This window comes from Pteropus vampyrus, unplaced genomic scaffold (genome assembly GCF_000151845.1).
Source record: "Pteropus vampyrus isolate Shadow unplaced genomic scaffold, Pvam_2.0 Scaffold26, whole genome shotgun sequence".
NCBI lineage: Eukaryota > Metazoa > Chordata > Mammalia > Chiroptera > Pteropodidae > Pteropus > Pteropus vampyrus.
This window is the reverse complement of record NW_011888807.1, coordinates 6587356-6608484: the sequence shown is the minus strand read 5'-3', so window position 1 is coordinate 6608484 and position 21129 is coordinate 6587356. Positions and strand designations below refer to the sequence as shown.

The following is a 21129-nucleotide window of genomic DNA, read 5'->3' as shown; positions in this document are numbered from 1 at the left end:
CTTTTATTAGAATATTTAACTGTGGTACTTAATTACCTAATCTATCTTTTTATTCTCCCAAATAATATATATGGAACTACTTTTTTTAAACAATATATATTTTTTACTTTTCAGTTATAGTTGGCATGTGATACTATATTAATTTCAGGTGTACAACATAGCGACTAGATGTCTATATAACTCATGAAATGATCACCCCAATAAATCTAGTACCCCTCTGACTCCGTACATAGTTATTATATTATTGACTATATCCCTTATGCTATATTTTCTATCTCCATAATTATTGTATAACTATCAATTTGTACTTCTAGATCTCTTGCCTCTTTTTCACTAACTCCCCCCAACCCCCTCCCATCTGGTAACCCTCAAAATGTTCTCCGTATCTATGAGTTGGTTTCTGCTTTTTATTTTTTATTTTGTTCTTTAGATTCCACGTGTACGTGCAGTCATATGGCATTTGTCTTCCTCTATCTAACTTACTCCACTCAGCATGCTATTCTCTAGATCCATCATGAAATATCTTTTTTCATCCCTTTACTTTCCATTTGTGTGTGTCATTTAATCTGACATCAGTCTCTTATAGGCAGGCTATGTAAGAGTCTTGTTTTCTTATCCGGTCAGTCACTCTATCTTTTGATTGAAACATTTAATTATTTTTCATTTGAAGTACTTATTTTAGATATGTAGTTATCGTCATACTTTATTCATATTTTTGATACATTCTTTTTCTTCCCCTTAAAGGAGTCCCTCCAACATTTCCCATAATACTGGCTTGGTGGTGATGAACTCCTTCAGCTTTTTCTTGTCTGGGAAGCTCTTTATCTGTCCTTTGATCCTAAATGATAACTTTGCTGGATAAGGTAATCCTGGTTGTAGGTCCTGGGTTTTCATCATTTTGAATATTTTATGCCAAACCTTACTGGATTGCAGAGTTTCTATCGAGAAATCAGATGACAGTCTTATGGGAGCTCCCTTGTAGGTAATTAACTGCTTTCTCTTGCTGCTTTTAAGATTCTCTTTAAATTTAACCCTTGGCATTTTAATTATGTATCTTAATGTGGACTATTTTGGTTTCATCTTGTTTGAGACTCTCTAGAATTCCTGGGGTTGTATGTCTATTTCCTTTGCCAGGTTAGAGAACTTTTCTTGTATTATTTCTTCAAATAGTTTTATAATTCCTTGCTCTCTTTCTTCTCCTTCTGGTACCCCTGTGATGCAATGTTGTTATGCTTAATATTGTCTCAGAGGCTTCTTAAACTATCTTCATTTTCTTGGATTCTTTTTCCTTATTGCTGTTCCTATTGGATAACCTCTGCTACTCCATCCTCTATGACGCTGATTCAATTCTCCATTTTACACACTCTAGTTGATTCTCTCTAATGTACTCTTCATCTCAAATATTATATTCCTCATTTTTGGCTCCCTGTTGTGCTTTCCATCTCCATTTTTATGTTTTCTATCTTTTTGTTAAAGTTCTCTCTGAGTTCATCTACTCTTCCTCTAAGTTCATTGAGCATCTTTAGAACCAGCGTTTTGACCTCTGCATTTGGAGCTTTGTTCTGTTCTTTCATGTGGGACATGCTTCTTTGTCTTTTTATTTTGGTTGCCTCCCTGCATTTGTTTCTATATATTAGGTAGGGTTCTTAAGTCACTTGGTCTTAGCAGGGAAGCTTTATGTAGTAGGTATCCTGTGAGGCCTCTTGGCACAGACCTGGGAGGTGTCCAGCTGCAGGCCAAATTCAGCTGCAGCTTGTGTGCCTCCAGGGCCCCCTAGTAAGAATCAGCAAGCAATCCACAATATGGCTGCCACCCATGCTGGGCTTATAGGTGCCTCAAGGGGCCAAGTCAGAAACTGAGGCTTGATGCTACTGGTGTGGGGCTCCACAAAAGGTACAGGGTATGCCGAGGACACATACTGCTTCTTTGGGTTTTGTGAGCCTTTGAGAGATTTTATGAAAGTCTGTCTGTATGGAATAAATCACTGGAAGCAGCTTAGGTGGGCCTACAAGTTGGGAGAAGCAGAGTCTTGGGGAATCCCCTGGGTGGAGCAACCTATGTTATCCAGGTTGATGGTGGCTGTATATGCAGGTTGGAAGGTGAGGAGTTCAACAAAGGAACAATGGTTTCTACCTGCACCTCTGTGCAAGAGCCAGCTGCCCTTCCAGCCCTCCTTCTGAAGCCAGACAACTCGATGCCTCCCCATATATCCCTGGCACCCCAAGAGCAGCTGCCCTAGCACTGGAGTTCAGAGAGAGTGAATCTGTCAGCAAATAAGGCCAAGCATGGACCCTTAAAAGGAAAGTCTCTGCTTCCACAGCCCTTTGTCTCACTTAGCCTCCACCTCCACTGGTTTTCACAGCCAGAGGTTGTAGGGATTTCTCTTCCTAGCACTGGCATCCTGGGATGGGGAGCACAGTGTGTGGCTGGGATCCCTCATTCTTCAGGTTGGGGAGGGGTCACTGCAGCCAAAATAGCTCTCTCAAATCTAGATCACCACATATGGTTGTGGGACCAGGCCATTTCATGTCTCTGCCCTTCCTACTGTTTAGAGGTGACCTGTTGTTTGAGGGAACCTAATATAGGGCTTCTGTTCAGCCAGACCACTGGTGATCCCATGTATTGATTGCTCTGTAGTTTCGTTATAATTTTGTTGTGGTTGCTATAGAAGGCATGCACAGCCACTACCTCCTATGCCATTTTGAACCCTCTCCTCCATTATTTTTTTATTGAATGCTATTTCATTGTATACATACACCATATGTTATTTATGTATTCATCAGTTGATGGACATTTGGGTTTTTACAGTTTTTAGTTATTATAAATAACTCTGCAATGAAAATTTAGGTGCAAATTGTATAGAAACATATTTTTATTTCTCTTGGATATGTACCTAGGAAAGGAATTGCCGGGCCATATGTTTTCTGCTTTATATACTTTGGGTCCTCTATTTTAGATGTATACATGTTTGTAATTGTTACATCTTTCTAATAACTTGACAAATAATATTATTGATATAGGGTCATTTCCATCTACCATTTCACATTTTGTTTTCTAGTCTCCATTGTATCTGATGAGAAGTCAGTTGTTAATATTTTTGGAGACTTTTTGTTTGTGAAAGTTGTTTTACTTCTACTTTCAACATTGCTTATTTTCTTCGACTTTGTTTTGACATTTTTTGTTATGATGTTTCTGGGTGTAAATCTTTTGCATTTAACCTATTTCAATTTCATTGCTTGTTGGATGTAAAGATTAATATTTTTCATCAAATTAATAAAGTTTAAATCAGTATTTCTCCAATTTTTTTTCTACTCCTTTCTCTTCTTTTCTTCTGGTGTTCTTATTACACAAGTGTTGTGCTTAATGGCATCCTAAATTACTCTCAGGCTTTGTTAAAATTTTTAATTTTTGTTTCCTCTCTTTTCTTCAGATTATATAATCTGTACTGATCTGTATTTTTTTTTTTTTTTTTTGGCTCATGACTACTGTTGAGTCTTCCTAATTTTTTCATTCCAGAACTTTCATTTGGTTCTGCTTTATAATTTCTTCCTCTTTATTGCTGTTTACATTATTTTGTTTTACTTCTTTAATCATGCTTTCTTTTAGTTCTTTGAACATATTTATAATAAACCCTTTGAAATGTTTGTCTGTTAAGTTCTTTATTTGGGTCTTCTTACCAATAGTTTCTGATTTTGCTTTTTTCCGCCTGTGTTGGAGTCACTCTGTTTTGTTACTTTGCATGTGTTATAATTTTTGATGAAAGCAGGACATTTAGATAATATTTTGAGCAACTCTGGATACTGATCTCACCCTGTAGTTTGTTGTTTGCTTATTTACTTATTTAGTTACTTAGACAAGACTATTTCTACTGCAGTGCAAAACCTGTGATGTCACTCTAAAGACACAGCCTTTGGCATGTGGGTAGTCACTCTGGAATGACAGTGGTTTTCCTAAAGTTCTCTTTTTCTCTTTCTCTGATGTCTCTGTCAAGCTATCTGCCTCTGCTGGTATTATGTGCCCCTCCACTATTTGTTAGCTACTGTTCTGTCATTTTCAACAACACTCTGTGCATAAATTTCTCTACAGCTGATCCAATTAAACTGCAGAAACACTTTGCTGGACATTCTTTTGAGGCCAGTCTTTGAGGTCTTCTTTGACTGCAGGAAGGTTCTACCTAACTGTTTCTTTCTCTGGTTTTCTTTTATAAACTAGCTAGCCTAAAGTTTAGCCTGTTGGTCACAGGGAGCTACTATTCTCTTTTTACGTGCTAATCACCAAAATCTTCATTGTTCTCAAGAGGGCTCTAGGCTTGAGCTTCTCAAGTCTCTGTTTCAAAGCCAATTATTGCAGAGAGCTCTTTAGAACTTTCTTATTATAGCCTGTCTCTTACCCTGGATAAAATATGACACTACTCCTAAACTGGGGGCATGGCCTACTTCTTTTGAAGTACACTCACTCTTATTTTAAAAGCAGAATGCTGGGGTTGGGGACAGTGGCAGACGTTGGTCTTCTTGAGTTGCCTCTCTGGCTTGAAACCTCTATTCTATGAATGATCTAGGTGTTATCTACTGAGGTCCCTGTATTCTTGGCCTACAAGTGGGGACTGAGTAAAGAAAGAGAACTCCAATCTTTCAGCCACACTTACCTGCAATTTACCCTCTGTAAATGAAGGGAATAAAAAATGCTGGCTGCCATCCTCTCCTGGGAAAATACTATAATCTTTGATTGGGAGCTGGCAGGGAGGAGAAACCTCATGTTTTTGGCTACATTTACTCAGTCAAGACCTGCACTAAGAGAGAGAGTTCTTAACTACATGCAGGAAAGAATTCAAGTGCATGCCAGAGTTAGAGTCAAAGGAAAATTTATTAAATAAGAGATAATGCTCCATAGAGAAAGTGTGTTGTCCTCTCAGAGACAAAGAGTGTTAGTGCCGAAGAGAAAAAACTGGGAGAAAAAAGACAGGCCAAAACACAGACAAAGACTCCGAGAGTTTAGGAAATTCAGTTTACATATCGCTCTTAGTTGAAAGAATTTGTTTACTTACTTTCACTTGATGATATGGATATACAGTGTGAAGGTAAGGGTATATAGTGTAAAAGACATGGGTATGTAGTGAGAAAGACTGCTGGTAATCCTCAACCTTTATTCCATAGGCTACTCATGGTTTTAGTTGTAGAGAATGAATGTAGGGTACAACTTAAAGACTCTGTTTTCACGTCTCTGTATGAGTAAATGGTTTGTTAGTAATCCTAGAAGGGATCTTCCTTTGTTCTGTGGGATTCCCCATAGTCTGATAGCAGCATATCATAGACTCTGAATACAGCTTGACTTAACATTTAGTTCTCATACCTCCTCCCTACATTAGATGAAGGTAAGGAGCAGATCATGGCTCCAGTACCGCAGACTCTACCTGTTTTTACTAAGATTAAGTAGCATTTTTTGAATAATTGTGTCTTCGTTTGCTATATGCTATTAGCACAATTTTCAGAGAACTTAAATGTGTATGTGTGTGTGTGTGTGTGTGTGTGTGTGTGTGCACGCGTATGTGTGTTTAAATAGTTTTTACCAGTTCTGATTGTTTCACTGTAGAGTCTGCAGATCTCCTTTGCTGATGGCCCAGAAGTTGCCCTCTGATTTCTCTTTTATACTCACATGTTTTCACAATGTTGACTCATAAATTATTCTAATATATCATCTTTGAAATATCTTCCTTTATTTATTCTTACAAATTAATTTGTCTCTCATTCTCTGACATTTCTTTTTTATAGACTAAATTTGTATTTCTCTTCTTGACCATTTTATATTCAAATTTTTATTTTTTTTCCTCTACAGGTGATGAAACTTTTATAATTTTTTCTTTGTAATTATAGATAATTTTAATTATATTCTTCATCATTTTTATAAACTTTATATGAAAAGATCATGTAAGAATAAGAAAATGTTTTAATAGCTTAATAGTTTGATATATTTTTAATGTAGTTATTTTTTAATTTAGTTTTTTTTCTTAATAATTTTGGCAATATTCTTTCTTCCTCATCTTTCTCTTCTTCTTCTTTTCCTCCTCCTCCTTCTTTTATCTATAGTTAAATATATCTGAACTCTCATCTTTAGGAATTTCTGGCACGTGGAATTTTGATCTAGTTGGGCTACACTAAAGATTACTATGCCTATAGAAAATAGTAAAGGGGATAAATAAGCAAATTTAGTGTATATATAGATGTGAGTGAAAGATAATAGTGATAATCCATAGCAGTCAAGAAAGTGGAAAATATATAACAAAGCAATAGAACTGAATCTGATAAAAATTATTTATTTAGATTTAGTATGTCTAATTGCCAATCTTTGATAATCTGTCTTTAGCTTTTGCAATGTTACAAGTCAAAAACTCTTCACTTAATCAGAGATTTGGCTAATAACATCTTTAATTTTTCAAGAAAGTGATGATAAAACAATTTAAAAAGACATCCACTATAAAGAAAAATAATGACATATTGACAAAACTGCCCCAAATTATACACACTGACATGGAATGAGTCTATTTACTAGAAGGAAAAGAAGGAATGCTTTACCTGACTGAAATAGCCATTATTTTAATTAATTTAAAACATACTTATTAAGCATCTATAATTTTTCAGACTTTGTCTTAAATCTAGGTATGAAAACTCTACAGAAGTATAAAAATTAAGCCTGCCTGGAGAGAAAAAAAAGAAAGAGAAGAAGAAAAAAAAGAGAGAGAGAGAGAGAGAAATAACGAGAGGGGAGTAGAGAGGGAAAAAATAGTGGAAAAAAAAAGAGATAAAGAGAAAAACAAATTTTAAATTCCAAATTATCTTTTATTTTACAAATGTATGAATTACATTGAAACTTGTGAATGTCCTAGTAGGTAATTGGAATTTTACAATGTTATGTTGTTCAGAAAGCAAGAAAACCTGTTGAAAAGTAATCAATAAAACTATGCTAGTACATAGTACAGAGAAACATTATAGCATTCAGAAAGCTAAGATTTTAATACAAATGTTTTACTGATGCAAATGATTCATTTTCACAAAAGGTAAATGAAAGACATGTTGATTTTTCTTACATGCACTAAATTCTACATGAAATAAATTGATGACTAGAACTACATCATCATAAATGTTTGAAAGGAGTGCTGCGTCCTCTTTCTACCCTACTGCATGACAAGGTCCGGAGATGGGGACAGAGGCTTCAAGGAATGCATCGTCAAGAATGAGGATGTGTCATGTGTTTAGGGATAATTGGTTTCTTAGAAACGATCCTATTAATAGGGGGAATTTGGGTAGCACAAATTCTAGTAAGTGTAAACGCTGTACAAATGGATTTCCTCAAAATTGGCTCTGAGGAAAAAACAGTAAATTCCCCACGTATGGAATCAGCTCTAGTCACCCTGACGTATCCAGAATGCGTAAACCCTTTACGTGAACAATCATTAAGAGAAATTCCTTTTGACGTGCCTCTTAAAGATGTTATGAATAAATTATAACAAGCTGAATTACTAGAACCAGTTTATACTCCTGTTCGCATGCAGTTAGTAGAAAAATTAGTAAAGGATAAGAAATTTACTCATAAGCCTGTGCCTACTATGGAAGGGCCTCCTTTTGTGGCCTAGTGGATAAATAGAAAACTCTGGTATCCACCTAGGGGGGCTAATAATATGAAAAGATTACCTGATCTTCCTTTGCCTTATACAGGAGCTTATAATAAAGATAGTATACGTATAGTGAATAAAGATGGAATTCATGTGCCTTATAGTAGTTTAAGTTTCATAGAAAGGCTGGCTAGGTCAGGACCTCCTTGGTGCTTAAAAAACAAAGGAACAGAAACTTAGCTTATGAAAGCAGCTTTGTACAACTGATTTTTATAAATATTTTCCTCAATACTTCACCAAGGAAACTTTTGAACAGCTATGAGAAAGGTTCAGCTTGAACTTTAGATATAGCATAAATCAAATAGCATTTAAAAGATTTCTTCAGGCAGAAAGATGAACAATGTCTGCCCATAAGCCAATGCTTGCTGTTACGAATACATCTATCTATCACCTTTACTTAAATCAAACTGTATCTTACATAATAGATATAAGAATTAAAAGTTTAGATTGTTCCTTCAGGTAGTTCTGTTCTAATGATTGAGAGAAAAATGTACTAGTTAATCATGAACATTAATAATAATATACTCTAGAAGATTTTTCTGCTTCGCCTAACCACAGAAATTTAACTCTCTGCTACCTTAACTACAAAGTATAATCAAATGCCAAAATAAAAAGTATAAAAGTTGTACTCAAATTACAATAAAACGGAACAGTGTCAGACCGCCTCTGAGTTGTGTAGTCGACTGTCTCCCGCACTGACGCCCACCTTCGGGGCCCCCTGGATCCTGTCGTGGCTGGACCGTGGCAAAGGAGTCATACTTGCTGGTGCTTATGGAGTTTGCTCAAAAGAATAGATATTTTTATTTTCTTTCTCATAGAGTTTAAGGAATGGAATTTTAAAAAATATTCTGACATTTTTTATCATTTGGGGAGCCTGAGATAAAACTTTTTTTTTGATATAACATCATATATCTTTTAATCTTCAAGAGATGAAAAGACATTATAATCTACACAAATATAGTGACCACCCTCAGGCATATGGCTTAGAATCAGGGAATACATTTTTTTTTTTCTCAGATGGTATAATCTTTTTGATCCAGCCTAAGAAAAAGTAATGCAGGAAATATAAATTCTTTTTGTAGAAGAGGTTACAAGTAAAAGTTGACCTCTCATGTTCACACTTTTGGTTAATGGCACTGAGGCTAACTCAACTTACTCTCGAGGGAAATGAGGTTATTGTAAGGTTTTCCTGACCATTGCCAAGTGAAAGGAGTATCTAAAAACTTAGTTATAATCTAAAGGTTATTCTCTGAATATAAAGAATTCATTGATGAACTAGCATCATATTGATTTAGCTCCTTTCCGTCTCTAATTGCAACCAGCTAATTGCTTCTTCCTCTATTTTGCATACCTTTCTCTACTTCATGAATCCAGCTCTCTCATTAGTTTTGCTAAATCATTTCTGTCCAAAGACCACCCGTGAGATATGAGTATGATTGTGTATGCATATGCATATGCTCTCAAATATATCTTTTTAGATTCCATTTTACTGAGTTCTTCATGTTCTTCTACTGCTATTAAAATGTATGATAGAAAACATGAAACAGACTAGTTAATTACATTGTTTATATTTGAGAATAACGTTTTATGCTTGCTGCTTGTAGATTAGGCACTGTGGAGTCACGTTCCTCTTCAGGTTTAATCACACCTGTCTGGGGTCACATATTACAAAATATGGTAATTAATGAGCAAAATAAACTACATAGAAAGGAGATTTCTTATTAAAAGGCAAACTTGGTTCTGGCAGACATCATGCAATCAGATTCATCAAATACAGACACTATAGAGGATTACAAATTTATTTTCACATATAGAGATAATTTTTAGATTTTATGACTGTAAATCTGTTAGGTATAAAATATAAAAGATTCCTTAATACACTATTGTGGTCTGGAATCAGATTTGCAAATGACTCCTATTTCTTCCCTGCCCTACCTCTTTTTGGGTTTTTGTATTTATGAATAAATGGTAGAGTGTGAATTAAGTCCAAAGTGTCCAGAAATTATGCAAAATATATCTTCGCAGTTCATAAATGAGCTCTGTAAAACAGAAAAGGAAGACCTTGTTGAAACTGACAAATATTGCTTTTTAGCTCATTATATTAATGATGCAGAAATAATAAGATATTTATATTGCTGACTATTCAAAGAAAGTGATAATAAAAATAAAGAAGATTTTCCTGAGGATAAGTTAATCTCTCTCTTGGACTATCACAATTATTAACTAATTTCCTGAGTAACCATATTTCTACTAAATAGTCTATCTTTGACACCCCTTTCAAAGAGATATCTAATGGGGTGAGGATCAGATTGTAGACCTGATCTTAACACTTTAATACTTAAACTATTATTCTCTTTGATATTTTGAACATACTAATAATCCTTCTAAAATATTTAAATAATATATTGACATATCTGTCTCCTTCACTAGACTAGAATTTCTTTCTTCATGTAACCTTTTATACAGAATCTGGCATGGTATCAAACACGTGGTAAGAGCTCAAGGTTTTCACATACAAAATGAATGACTCATTTGAGTTAAAACAGTCTCAGACTTTAATAATTGTTAAAGGTGGTGACTGTCTTTACCAGATATTCTCCTGGATTGGGCAACCCAGTTCTGAGTATTCTTCTAAGTCACAGAAAACTAAATAGATAATTAAATGTTGGCTTAATCAATCATTTGAGTGAAACTTTACCTTAATAATGTTCAAATAAAGTGACTCTACTCCTTATTGATTGTTCTCCTAGACTGAGCAATATTGTTCTTAGCATTCTAAAATATTAAATCTTAATAGATATTTAAATATTGTTTTGAACTGGTTCCAGGGTTTTTGAGGTAATGTAACTCTTGTAAGTTATTTGGTTCTGCAATGATCTGTGTAAATACAAAAATCACTGATTAGTATAAAAGTAATGTTATCGAATATAGAGCAGCAGCCAGATTAGTGTAGAAAAATAAGATGACACTGAAGTGAAATCAGTAAGCGAATTATTTTCATAAGGCCTTTTTCATTTGCCAATGATAAATCACAAACTATTATTAGTACTTTTCAGCTACGTCAAAGAAAGAGATAGGATCAGTTAATTATTATGTCCACAAGCCAAGTGTACAAAAAAGGTCAATGTTTCCTGGTATTGACAGTCAGGGGAGAGATTCTCTCTGAATTAACGTGTTTCAGAGTGTGTATGCATATATACTGAATTGAGTTAGTTCTAGATTATATAGAGCAAGATTCATAGTACCTTTGAATGCAGACCTGTGGAATAACACTTAAGTAAAACTTGATAAAAAGTATAACATTCTGCTTATCTGAATAAATCAAGAGAGAAAGAGATTTTAGGATATTTAAATAAATGTAATACCTCTCCTTTATTAATGCTCCACAAATGTTATTATTTTGCTCATCTAAGCTTTTGAAATCTATTAACAAACACTGAGTTTCAGTAAAATTCCTTGCAAGTAAAACAGTTTGTGTTGCCAGTTAATGGTGGAGCCATAGCTTGAAAAAATAGCATTATGACTGGCATCCTATATAAAAGAGGAGTACAATGAGAATTTTAAAAAATATACTCCTTTCACATTGGAGTTGTATGAAGGAGTACTAGTGAGCAATGATGAAATTTGCCTCAAGAGTTTGTTTTGCAGTCTTCTCCAGTGACAAAGTGATAGTGGTTACCAGAATTTAAAGTTCTACCATGTAAGACTTTGCTTTAATATGTTTGGTCTGGAGAAAGTTTAAAACAAATATAAAATGAAATTCTTACCTTCATTATTAAAGAAAAATGTTTTGTAAAATACCTTTGAATACTTAACCTTAAGGAGAAAAATATTGACATTTCTTCTAACACAAACTGGTTTTAAAACATTCATCTAAGTTATTGAGTGAGTTAACCAGGCATAGTTACTTTATGTCAGTTAAAAAAAATGTGAGAAAATTGGTTATCTTCTAAAAATGATGTATTTTATTTTAGAAATGTTGATCTATAGAACTTCTTTTAAGCAGTAATTTCATAACATACCCAGTTGTCTATTATGGTCATTCCAAATTTTTTGATGATAACGCCAATTTATCTCATATAATGCTTACAATTCCTCCTCTCTATGGTAATGGGACATATAGCTAGCTTACTAAAAATGATGTCAAACAATCAAAATACCATTAATAGCAATGGGATGGATTCAGAATAAATTCTTTGAATTGTTCTACTAAAATTATCATCTGATCCATCAAAAAATACATTTAAATCCCCCAGCTCTGAAAATAATAGTAAAATTAAAATTCTATATATGCATCAATATCTGGGGTACACACTGAGACCCTTCAGTGATGGTGGTGGATAGCCAGAGAATGGAAGACTGAAATAGGTCAAAAGAAATCATTATATTTTACATGATCTCTAAGAGATTTTCCCAGATGACGAGACTATATGGCCTTTTCAATACTGGGAACAAGGCAGAAGCTGTTTTTAAGTCCTGTCTTATTCCCAGGGTGGTCTAATGACCTTACAATGGATTAAAAAGGAAATTGGCCCACTTTAGGTACAAGTCTGATCCAGAGGGCTACCACAGGATGCAGGACAGGGTTTTCCTTTATAAAAATGACAGAGAAAGATAAATACCATATGATTTCACTTATATGCGGAATCTAAGAAACAAAAAGAACAAACTAATCAAAAACAGACTCACAAATATAGTGGGCAATTTGCTGATGGATGGAGGGGAGGGGATTTAAAGGGCTGGGAGAATGGGGTGAAGTGTTAAAAAAGTACAAATTAGTTATTGATAGATGGTCACAATGATGGGGAGCACAGCATAGGGAATGCATTTAGCATTAATATGTTGGCTAGATGGAGGGCTAGGGGAAGGAGGGAGCAATTGGCAGGGAGGGGCGGGGGGGATCGTTTTATGAACTATATAAATCTCTAACCAATGTACTGTATACTTGAAACTAATTAAAATAAATAAATAAATTTAATTTTTTTAAAAAAGGCAAAAAAAAAAGAGACTCTTTCTAGGTCTGTTTGTAAAATACAAAAGTGAAGGGAACAAAAATATCAGAATAGTTCATATTGCACTGCTCAGAGTGATTAGGAAAATTATGAGAACAAGGCAGCTTCTCGAGGACTTCACTTTAGAGGATTATCTTTCTAAAAATCTAGTCCAAAAGTGGTCAGAAATTACAAATCTATAGAGGCAGGTGACTAATATTATAAATTTGGGAAGACAAATGTGGAGGTGTCTGTTAAAATATGAAATTTTATAAAAAGATTTGGATGTAAAGAAGTTCAGAAGACCTTTTTTTTGTTGTTCTTTGGCTAAACTGACTCAGGACTTTTAAACTTATTGATTTGGGAGGCTTCAGCAGTCTAACTCACACTTACATCTGCCATTTTTCTCCCACCATTGCTCTTGATGAGATAGACAATATAAAATCTTAAATATCAGCAGATTGCTATTCCACAATCCAAGTCTCATAAAGATGCATAATATAAAAACTGATATTTATGTGTGTATAGCTGTGTGTATATATATATAAATAAATATATTTCATTTTAATTTTTTATTTTTTTAATTTACAGTTGACATACAATATTATATTAGCTTCAGGTGTACAAAATGGTGATTAGACATTTATATAACTTACAAAGTGATCATCAAAATAAATTTATTACCCATCTGACACCATACATAGTTATTACAATATTGACTATATTCCTTATGCTCAAGTTTACATCCCCACGATTATTTCGTAACTACTAATTTGTACTTCTTAATCCTTTTCCCTTTTTCACTTACCCTTCCTCCCAACCCTTCTCTCATCTGGCAAGCATCAAATGTTCTCTGTATCTATGAGTTTGTTTCTGTTTTGTTTCCTTGCTTATGTTCTTTAGATTCCACGTACACGTGAAATCATATGGTATTCGTCTTTCTCCATCTGACTTATTCCGCTCAGCACAATATCTTCTAGGTCTATCCATACTGTTGCAGATGGCAAGATGTAATTTTTTGTGGTTGAGTACTATCCCATTGTATATATGTACCACCTCTTTATCCATGAATCTATTGATGAACACTAAGCTTATCTCCATATCTTGGTTATTGTAAATAATGCTGTGGTAAACATATGAGTTCTTATGTCCCTTTAAAGTAGTGTTTTGAGTTTGTTCAAATAAATACCCAGAAGTGGGATTACTGGGTCCTTCACTGTCTCTGTTATGGCTTTTGTTTGAAAGTGTAATTTTCTGGTATGAGTATTGCTATCCCAGGTTTTTTTGTTTGTTTGTTTGTTTCCATTTTCATGAAATATCTTTTTCCATCTCTTTACTTTCAGTCTGTGTGTATTTTTTAATCTGAAGTGAGTCTCTTATAGGCAGCTTATGAAAGGATCTTGTTTTTTTTATACATTTAACCACCCTCTCTTTTGATTGGAACATTTAGTCTATTTATATTTAAAGTAACTATGTTATGTGTATATTACTAGATATATATATAGATATTTTCGCTTTATTATTTATATGTATTTTTTTCTTTTTTTCCTTTTTTTAAAGAAATTTGTCCAACATTTACTATAATACTGGCTTGATGGTGATGAACTCCTTTAGCTTTTTCTTATCTGGAAAGCTCTTTGTCTTTCGATTCTAAATGATGGCTTTGCTGGATAGAGTAATCTTGGTTGTAGGTCTTGGATTATCATCACTTGGAAGATTTTGTGTGAATCTCTTCTGGCTTGAAAAGTTTCTGTTGAGAAATCAACTGACAATCTTATGGGAGCTCTCTTATAGGTAAATAACTGCTTTTCTCTTGCTGCTTTTAAGATTCTCTTTTTGTATTTAACTTTTGGCACTTTAATTATGATGTGGACCTGATGGGTTCATCTTTTTGGGGATTCTCTGAACTTCTTGGGCTTGTATGTCTGTCTATTTCTTTCACCAGGTTAGGAAAGTTTTCTATCATTATTTATTCAAATAATTTTTAATTCCTTGCTTTCATTCTTCTCCTTTTGGTACCCCTATGATGAAAATGTTGGTATGCTTGATGTTGTCCCAGAGACCTGTTAAACTATCCTAATATGAAGAAATTCTTTTGTCTTGTTGCTATTCTGATTGGGTGTTTTCTCCTACCTTATCTTCTAAATTGCTGATTCAAATTTCTACTTTGTCTATTCTACCATTGATTCTCTTCAATGTATTCTTTATTTCAGTTATTGTATTAATTTCTGACTGGTTCTCTTTTATGTTTTCAATCTCCATTTTAATGTTTTTTATCTCTTTATTAAAGTCCTCACTGAGCTCATCTATTTTTTTTCTCCTAAGCTCATTGAGCATCCTTAGAACCAGTGTTTTGAACTGTGTATCTGGTAGATTACTTTCTCCATTTTTGTTGAGCTCTTTTTCTGAAGCTTTGTTCTGTTCTTTTGTTTGGGACATGTTTCTTTGTATCCCCATTTGGCTATCTCTCTGTATTTGTTTCTATATATTAGGAAGGGTTCCATGTCTCCTGGTCTCAGAAGAGTGTTTTTATGTAGTAGGTGTCCTGTTGGGCCCAGTAGCACAATCTTTTCTGGTCACCTGAACCAGGCACTCCAGATGTGTCTCTTTTATGGATTATGTGTGCCCTCCTGTTGAAGTTGAGCCTTTGTTACCGTTTGCACATCTTGCAGGAGGATATACTCTTGGGCTGATTGGTTATAAGGACTGGCTGGTGAGGCGTTGATCCTAAGGAGCAGGATTCACTTTAGCAGGGCTCTGGCGCCTGCCCAGTTTGCCCTTCAGGTGTGTCATCCTTGGATACAGGCCTGGGTGGTGCTATGGCTCCATAGAAACCTGCTACTGTACATGCCATGTCTGAGGCCTCCAGGGAGGGATCCAGCCTCAGGCCAAGTCAGCCGCAGCCTGTGCCCTGCCCGTGGTGACGCGAGTCACCAAGCAATCCACAGATGGCCATCACCAGCACTGGGCTTGGAGATGCCTCAAGAGACCAAGTCATGAATCGAGTTCAGCTTCTGATAGTGCCAAACTTGGAGTTGCTCAACAAGTGGTACAGGGCATGCTGAGGCAAGATGCTGCTTGTTTGGTTTTCATGCACCTTTGAGAGATTTTAGGAAAGATTTTAGGAATGAGCCAAGACAGGCTATTTCTATTGAAAAGCCACTTGACGTGTCTTGGGTTGGCCTACACGCTGGAGTTAGGTGGGATGGGGTCTCAGGGAATCACTAGTTGGGGCAACCAGTGTTAGCCAGGTTGATGGAGACTCAGATATGGCAGGGGCCTGCATCTGCATGCCTAGATGGGGGAAGGCTCAGCAAAGAAACTATGGATTCTATTAGCACTTCTATGTGGGAGAAAGCTGCTCCTTCAATCCTTACCCTGAAGCCAATTAAGTTCCTCTCTGTATGCTTCTGGTGCTTTTCGAGCAATTGCTCCAAGGCTGAAGTTCAGAGCAAGTGAGTAGGTCAGTGAATAAGCCTGTGCATGGGTTTCTTAAAAGTAACATCTGCAACTCCAGCCACAGTTTGTCTCACTCAGCCACAATCTCCGCTGATTTTTATAGCCAGAATTATGGATGGGAACTTCTCTTTCTGGCACTGGAACCCTGGGCTCAGGATCACGGTGTGGAGCTGAGAGTCTTTGCTTCTCTGGGGGACCTCCTCAACCAAGATATCCCTCCCAGGTCTCAACCGCCACACTCAGGTGTGGAGACAGCTACCCTCACCACCCCCCCGTCTCTGTCCCTCCTACCAGTCTTGAGGTGCTGTCTTCTATGTGTCCTCAGTTGTAGGACATCTGTTCAGCTAGACTTCAGGTGACTCTCAAAAGTGGCAGTTTTGTAGTTTAGTTGTGATTTGAGAGGAAGCAAGCATAGTGTTCACCTACTCTACCATCTTTCCTCTGTCAAAACTGGTATATATTTTTGAGACGTCACCAACACATGTTTAGGAAATAATGTTTATTGAGAAGTATACTTAAGAAATGATTCTAGAGAGATTAAAAAAAAAACTTTTTTAATATAGGAAATTTCTAATATAAACAATGTAAATACAATAATATAATGAGACTATTTTCAACCACCACCTACCAAATGCAAGCACTATTCTAATTATTTAATAACAAGTACTTAAATGTCTAGAATCATTTTTAGAGAAAGGTAAAGAGATTGCTGCAGAGTTATGAAGGAAAGTAATCCTACAAATTCTTCTATTTTTTATTTGCCTTCAACTTTTGCTAGTCATTGCACCAATGCATTATATATGACATACATAGTTTGAAAAATGTAAGAAAAAATAAGAAATGTATATTTAAAAATAGCAAAGGTAGAATGGAATCTTAGGAAAAGAGAAGAGAGATAAAATGAAAGATAAGGAGAAAGGGAGAGAGGAAAAGAAGGAAAAATGGAGGGATAAAAAAGAAAGGAAGGGAAGGTGAAAGGAAGAAAGGAAAGAAGCAAGGAAAGAGGAAAAGAAGAAAGAAAAGAAGGAAGGAAGAAAGGAAGGTAGGTGTGTAGAATAAGTCCCAATATTTCAATACTCTCTCTTTACCTTTGGTTGCATCTCTGGTGTCGATGTATCTACTACACCCTTGTTCCCCAAAATATGGTTCAGGAGCCAGCGGCAGACTTTTAGGATCCATCTCATAACATATTTAAATTAGATCCATTTTAATAAGATCCAAGGTGATTAGTATGCATACTCCAGTTTTAGAAATGTTGCTCTAGATCACAAAGTAAAGTAATGACATGACAAAGAAGAAAAGGAAATTTTCTAACGCAAGACAGAACATGAAACAAGATTCAGTGAATTAACTGTACAATATTAAAAAAACTTTCTATTGATTCTATAATAGTGTAACACATCAGTTATTTTATGAAGCTAGAAAGTAAAAATAGAGAAACTTTTAAGTATTATTTACTGTCTGGAGAGGAAGTGGTCAGCATAAAATATGGGAAAAGATATGATGATTCGCTCTTTTCAATGCTTTTTCCTCTTTCTTTTATGCCTTTGAGTAACCATATAAGATACCACATAAACTAACATTGAAAGAAACAAATTATACTTTTGTTTACTATATTTGAATGATGCTCATTAAAATTTTGTTGTATACAATTGCTACCAGAATTATGTGTCCAAATACTATTACATTAAATGATACTTTTGTAAAGGAAGCGGAAATTGCTAAATAAAGTAGATGTGTGGGTTCTTAAAATGCAGCTGTTATTTAAATTAAACAATTACCAGAAATATTTTGGAATAATTTTTCATATATTTTAAAGCAATTATAAAAATAGTTTGTCAAGATTTAAATTTTCTTAACAATGCTATACTTAGCGATATGAACAAGAAAACATTAAACAGATTTATAGGAAAAAGTAGAAAACTAAAAATTGAGGCAACATTTTGTATAAATCTATGAAACATTGAAAAGTTAGAGTCTCAGAATTTTTTTAATGTAGCAAAGAATTCTAAATGCATCTGTACATATCCTAACATATTTTGACTAAAAATAATTTTATCTTTTACTTTAATATTTTTTTTAACTAAGGTTGAAACTAATTTTCAAATGTAAAAATCTCAGAAAGGACTTTGGTTAGCAAAAATGAGATATTTCATAAGACGCATGTTTATGGCAAATTTGTATCCTGTCTGATTTATAGTTAAAAGACAGAATTAAGACTTCTATACCCTTTCTACCTTCCCAAATGTTAGAGATTGTCCTTACTCTGAAAACTGATCATATTAGGTAAAATATTTTTTTGTGATAAAAATCTTAATTAGATAATTTTTTCTAATTTGTGAACACAATCATAAACATACATTTTCAAAAACAAGACAGAACATTTAGCTAGTTTTATCCTTTACTGATATTTATTTTATTTTTATTTAAAAAATCAATCAATAAGAAAATTATGCTTCTCTGGCAATAGATAAAACTCAATAGACCATGCAAATATATCTACCCATCAAATATATCAAATTCGATATTATTTAAAAGTTAAATCTTTGTGTAGAGCACAAAAATGGAGAAGCTGAGCTTACATTAATTTGTTGTCAACATATTTTAAAAATAAATTATTTAATATCTGGTAAAATAAAATATTTTATGTACTTTATGCAAAAGAACTCTTTCTGAAAATATCATTGTTCATTTTAAATGTAAGCATAAGAAAACATAATGGCTTTTCCCTGAACTATATTTAAGACCTTGTTACCATGATATCTTAACATTAGTCTGATTTTGATTTCTAATTTATTAAAATTGCCCTGTTCTTAGCTACTCTAGACTTGAGAAATTTCAAATTAAATGAAAATATTATTAAACCTCTTTTCTACAGACAACAAATAAACCCTAAATACATCATTTAATAATGAATCGGAATCGTGAATTTTAAATTTAAGTATCAATAAGTGCATTCCCATTTTGAGGGAAGTATTTTCATTCAGATGACAGTTTTTCTTAATTTTTTTGACCAATAATGACAACTTTCACACCTTAGATATTATTTGGCAATTATGTTCACCTCACATTGTTCATGTTAAAGTTAGCTTGAATACATTGTACTTTCTTTTAGTCATAATCGGATAGTTGTGAATCTTCCCAACTGTGCTTGTGGTTCAGAGAATTATTCTTTGATAAAACTGAAATCTAAAGACGGGAGATTAATATTGGAAAATGGTCTGATTTTTCAAAGTAGAGTATAAAAAAAAAATCTTGCACTTGAATAAAAGTGCTATGCTCCACTCTATTATTTCTATATTTAACTTTTCAAATTTATTTTTGAAGTAGTCATTTTTTATTCTGTCAGATTAAAATGATTAAATGTTAAACTAATCAATACTTGCTTAAAAAAAAAAAAATCGATAAACCTAGGGAGGATGTGCTTCCAATAGGAGACTCGAGTAAATGGAACCTGTTATATTTAAAAAGAGAATATCACAGAATTTTAAAGTTTATATTGTATTTTCAGATGTAAAATATTTAAAAGAAGAGGATGCAAATCGCAAGACTTTCACTGTCAGTAGCACACTGGACTTCCGAGTGGACCGGAGCGACGACGGCGTGGCGGTCATCTGCAGAGTAGACCACGAATCCCTCAATGCCACTCCTCAGGTGGCGATGCAGGTGCTAGAAATACACTGTAAGTAAACGTCCCTCCCTCCCTCCTCCTTTACCTTGGCATCAAATCTCTTCATCTACATTTGAAATCATTTCAAAATTATTTGAAGTTACAGAAAATGTGCGACAAAATCTGCGGCAAAATCTACAGCAAAATGAAGAAAAACTACCCTCAATAGTATTGATCATATTCAAAGGAAAGTAGTGCTTGCCTGCATATCATTATAAACAAGAACGAAAAATAAAGGATATATTTATAAAAATAAAGGGTATATAAAAAAGTTAAAACTCCTAATTATCTTCCGAATGGTGGTTTGATGTATGTGGACACATGGGGTTGAGGGTGAGAAAGTGGTAATTCAGAATCAGAGAGAGTTGGGAATCTGAGAAGGACATTGATGAGTTTTATCGTATAAAATTAACTTTGTTACATGGAAAATGAAGCTTTCAATCTATGCTTTGAAATTTAGTCTATTTTTTCCTTCCCTATAAGTCTGTCTGATTTCAAGGGCATATCTATTATGCTTTCTTCATCAACATCATTATTATTTGCAAGTGATAAAAATAATATTAATTAGATGACACCAATAGACCAGAGGCAGTGCTAAACGTTTTGCTTGTATTGTTTCATTTCATATAATTCATGTTAGGGCATCAACATAACAACCTGACAAATAGTTGCTCTCTTTAACCACAGTTTACAGGTGAAAGCACCAAAAATTTAGAGGTTGATTTACTTGGCAGAGTCACACAGCTAGCAAATTGTGATTGTGGCATTTTTACTTGTTAGCAACGTCCTTGGGCTAGGCAATCTATAAATATTTATCAAAATGAAAGTGAATGAATTGAAATAAGATAATGTAGAAAGAAAAAAATGTAGAAAACGGGAAATGATATTTCCGAATTGGGTTGCTTGATCTTTTTTTTTAAATATTAGAGATTATTTCTTTGCTTTTGTGGTAAGTTGTAGCTTAAGTTTAGAATATGTGTGAGATAAAATTACATTAAATCCTAAAATGTTAAATCTAAGTACTGGTCTTCTAGTATGCCTCATTACATTTTTTTTTTCCATTTATTTATTCAACAAGAACTTACTGAGAACCTATGATGTAACAGGCATTGTTTTGATCATTGATGTTATGTAAGTAACCAAAAAAGAACAACGACAAAACAAATCAAGCTTGTCTCCAAGTGTCAAAACCACCGCCACCACCACCAACAGAAACAAATTCCAGTTTTCTTATAGCATCTATTCTAGGCAGGAATGACAGAAAAGCAAAATAAATAAATAAAACATACAGCATGTTATGTGGCGAGTTCTATGGGAAAAGAATAAATCAGGGGTGGTGATAA

At 34.2% G+C, this 21129-nt stretch overlaps 1 protein-coding gene across 1 annotated transcript in view; it reads left to right on the top strand.

Annotated features, from left to right (window-relative positions):
* Window positions 1–21129, top strand: part of CADM2 (cell adhesion molecule 2) — a 992109-nt gene that overhangs the window by 837211 nt on the left and 133769 nt on the right. The window contains exon 5 of the mRNA XM_011356419.1: window positions 19628–19798. Within this exon, the coding sequence (XP_011354721.1) occupies window positions 19628–19798 (171 nt within the window). The remainder of the gene's footprint in view (window positions 1–19627; window positions 19799–21129) is intronic.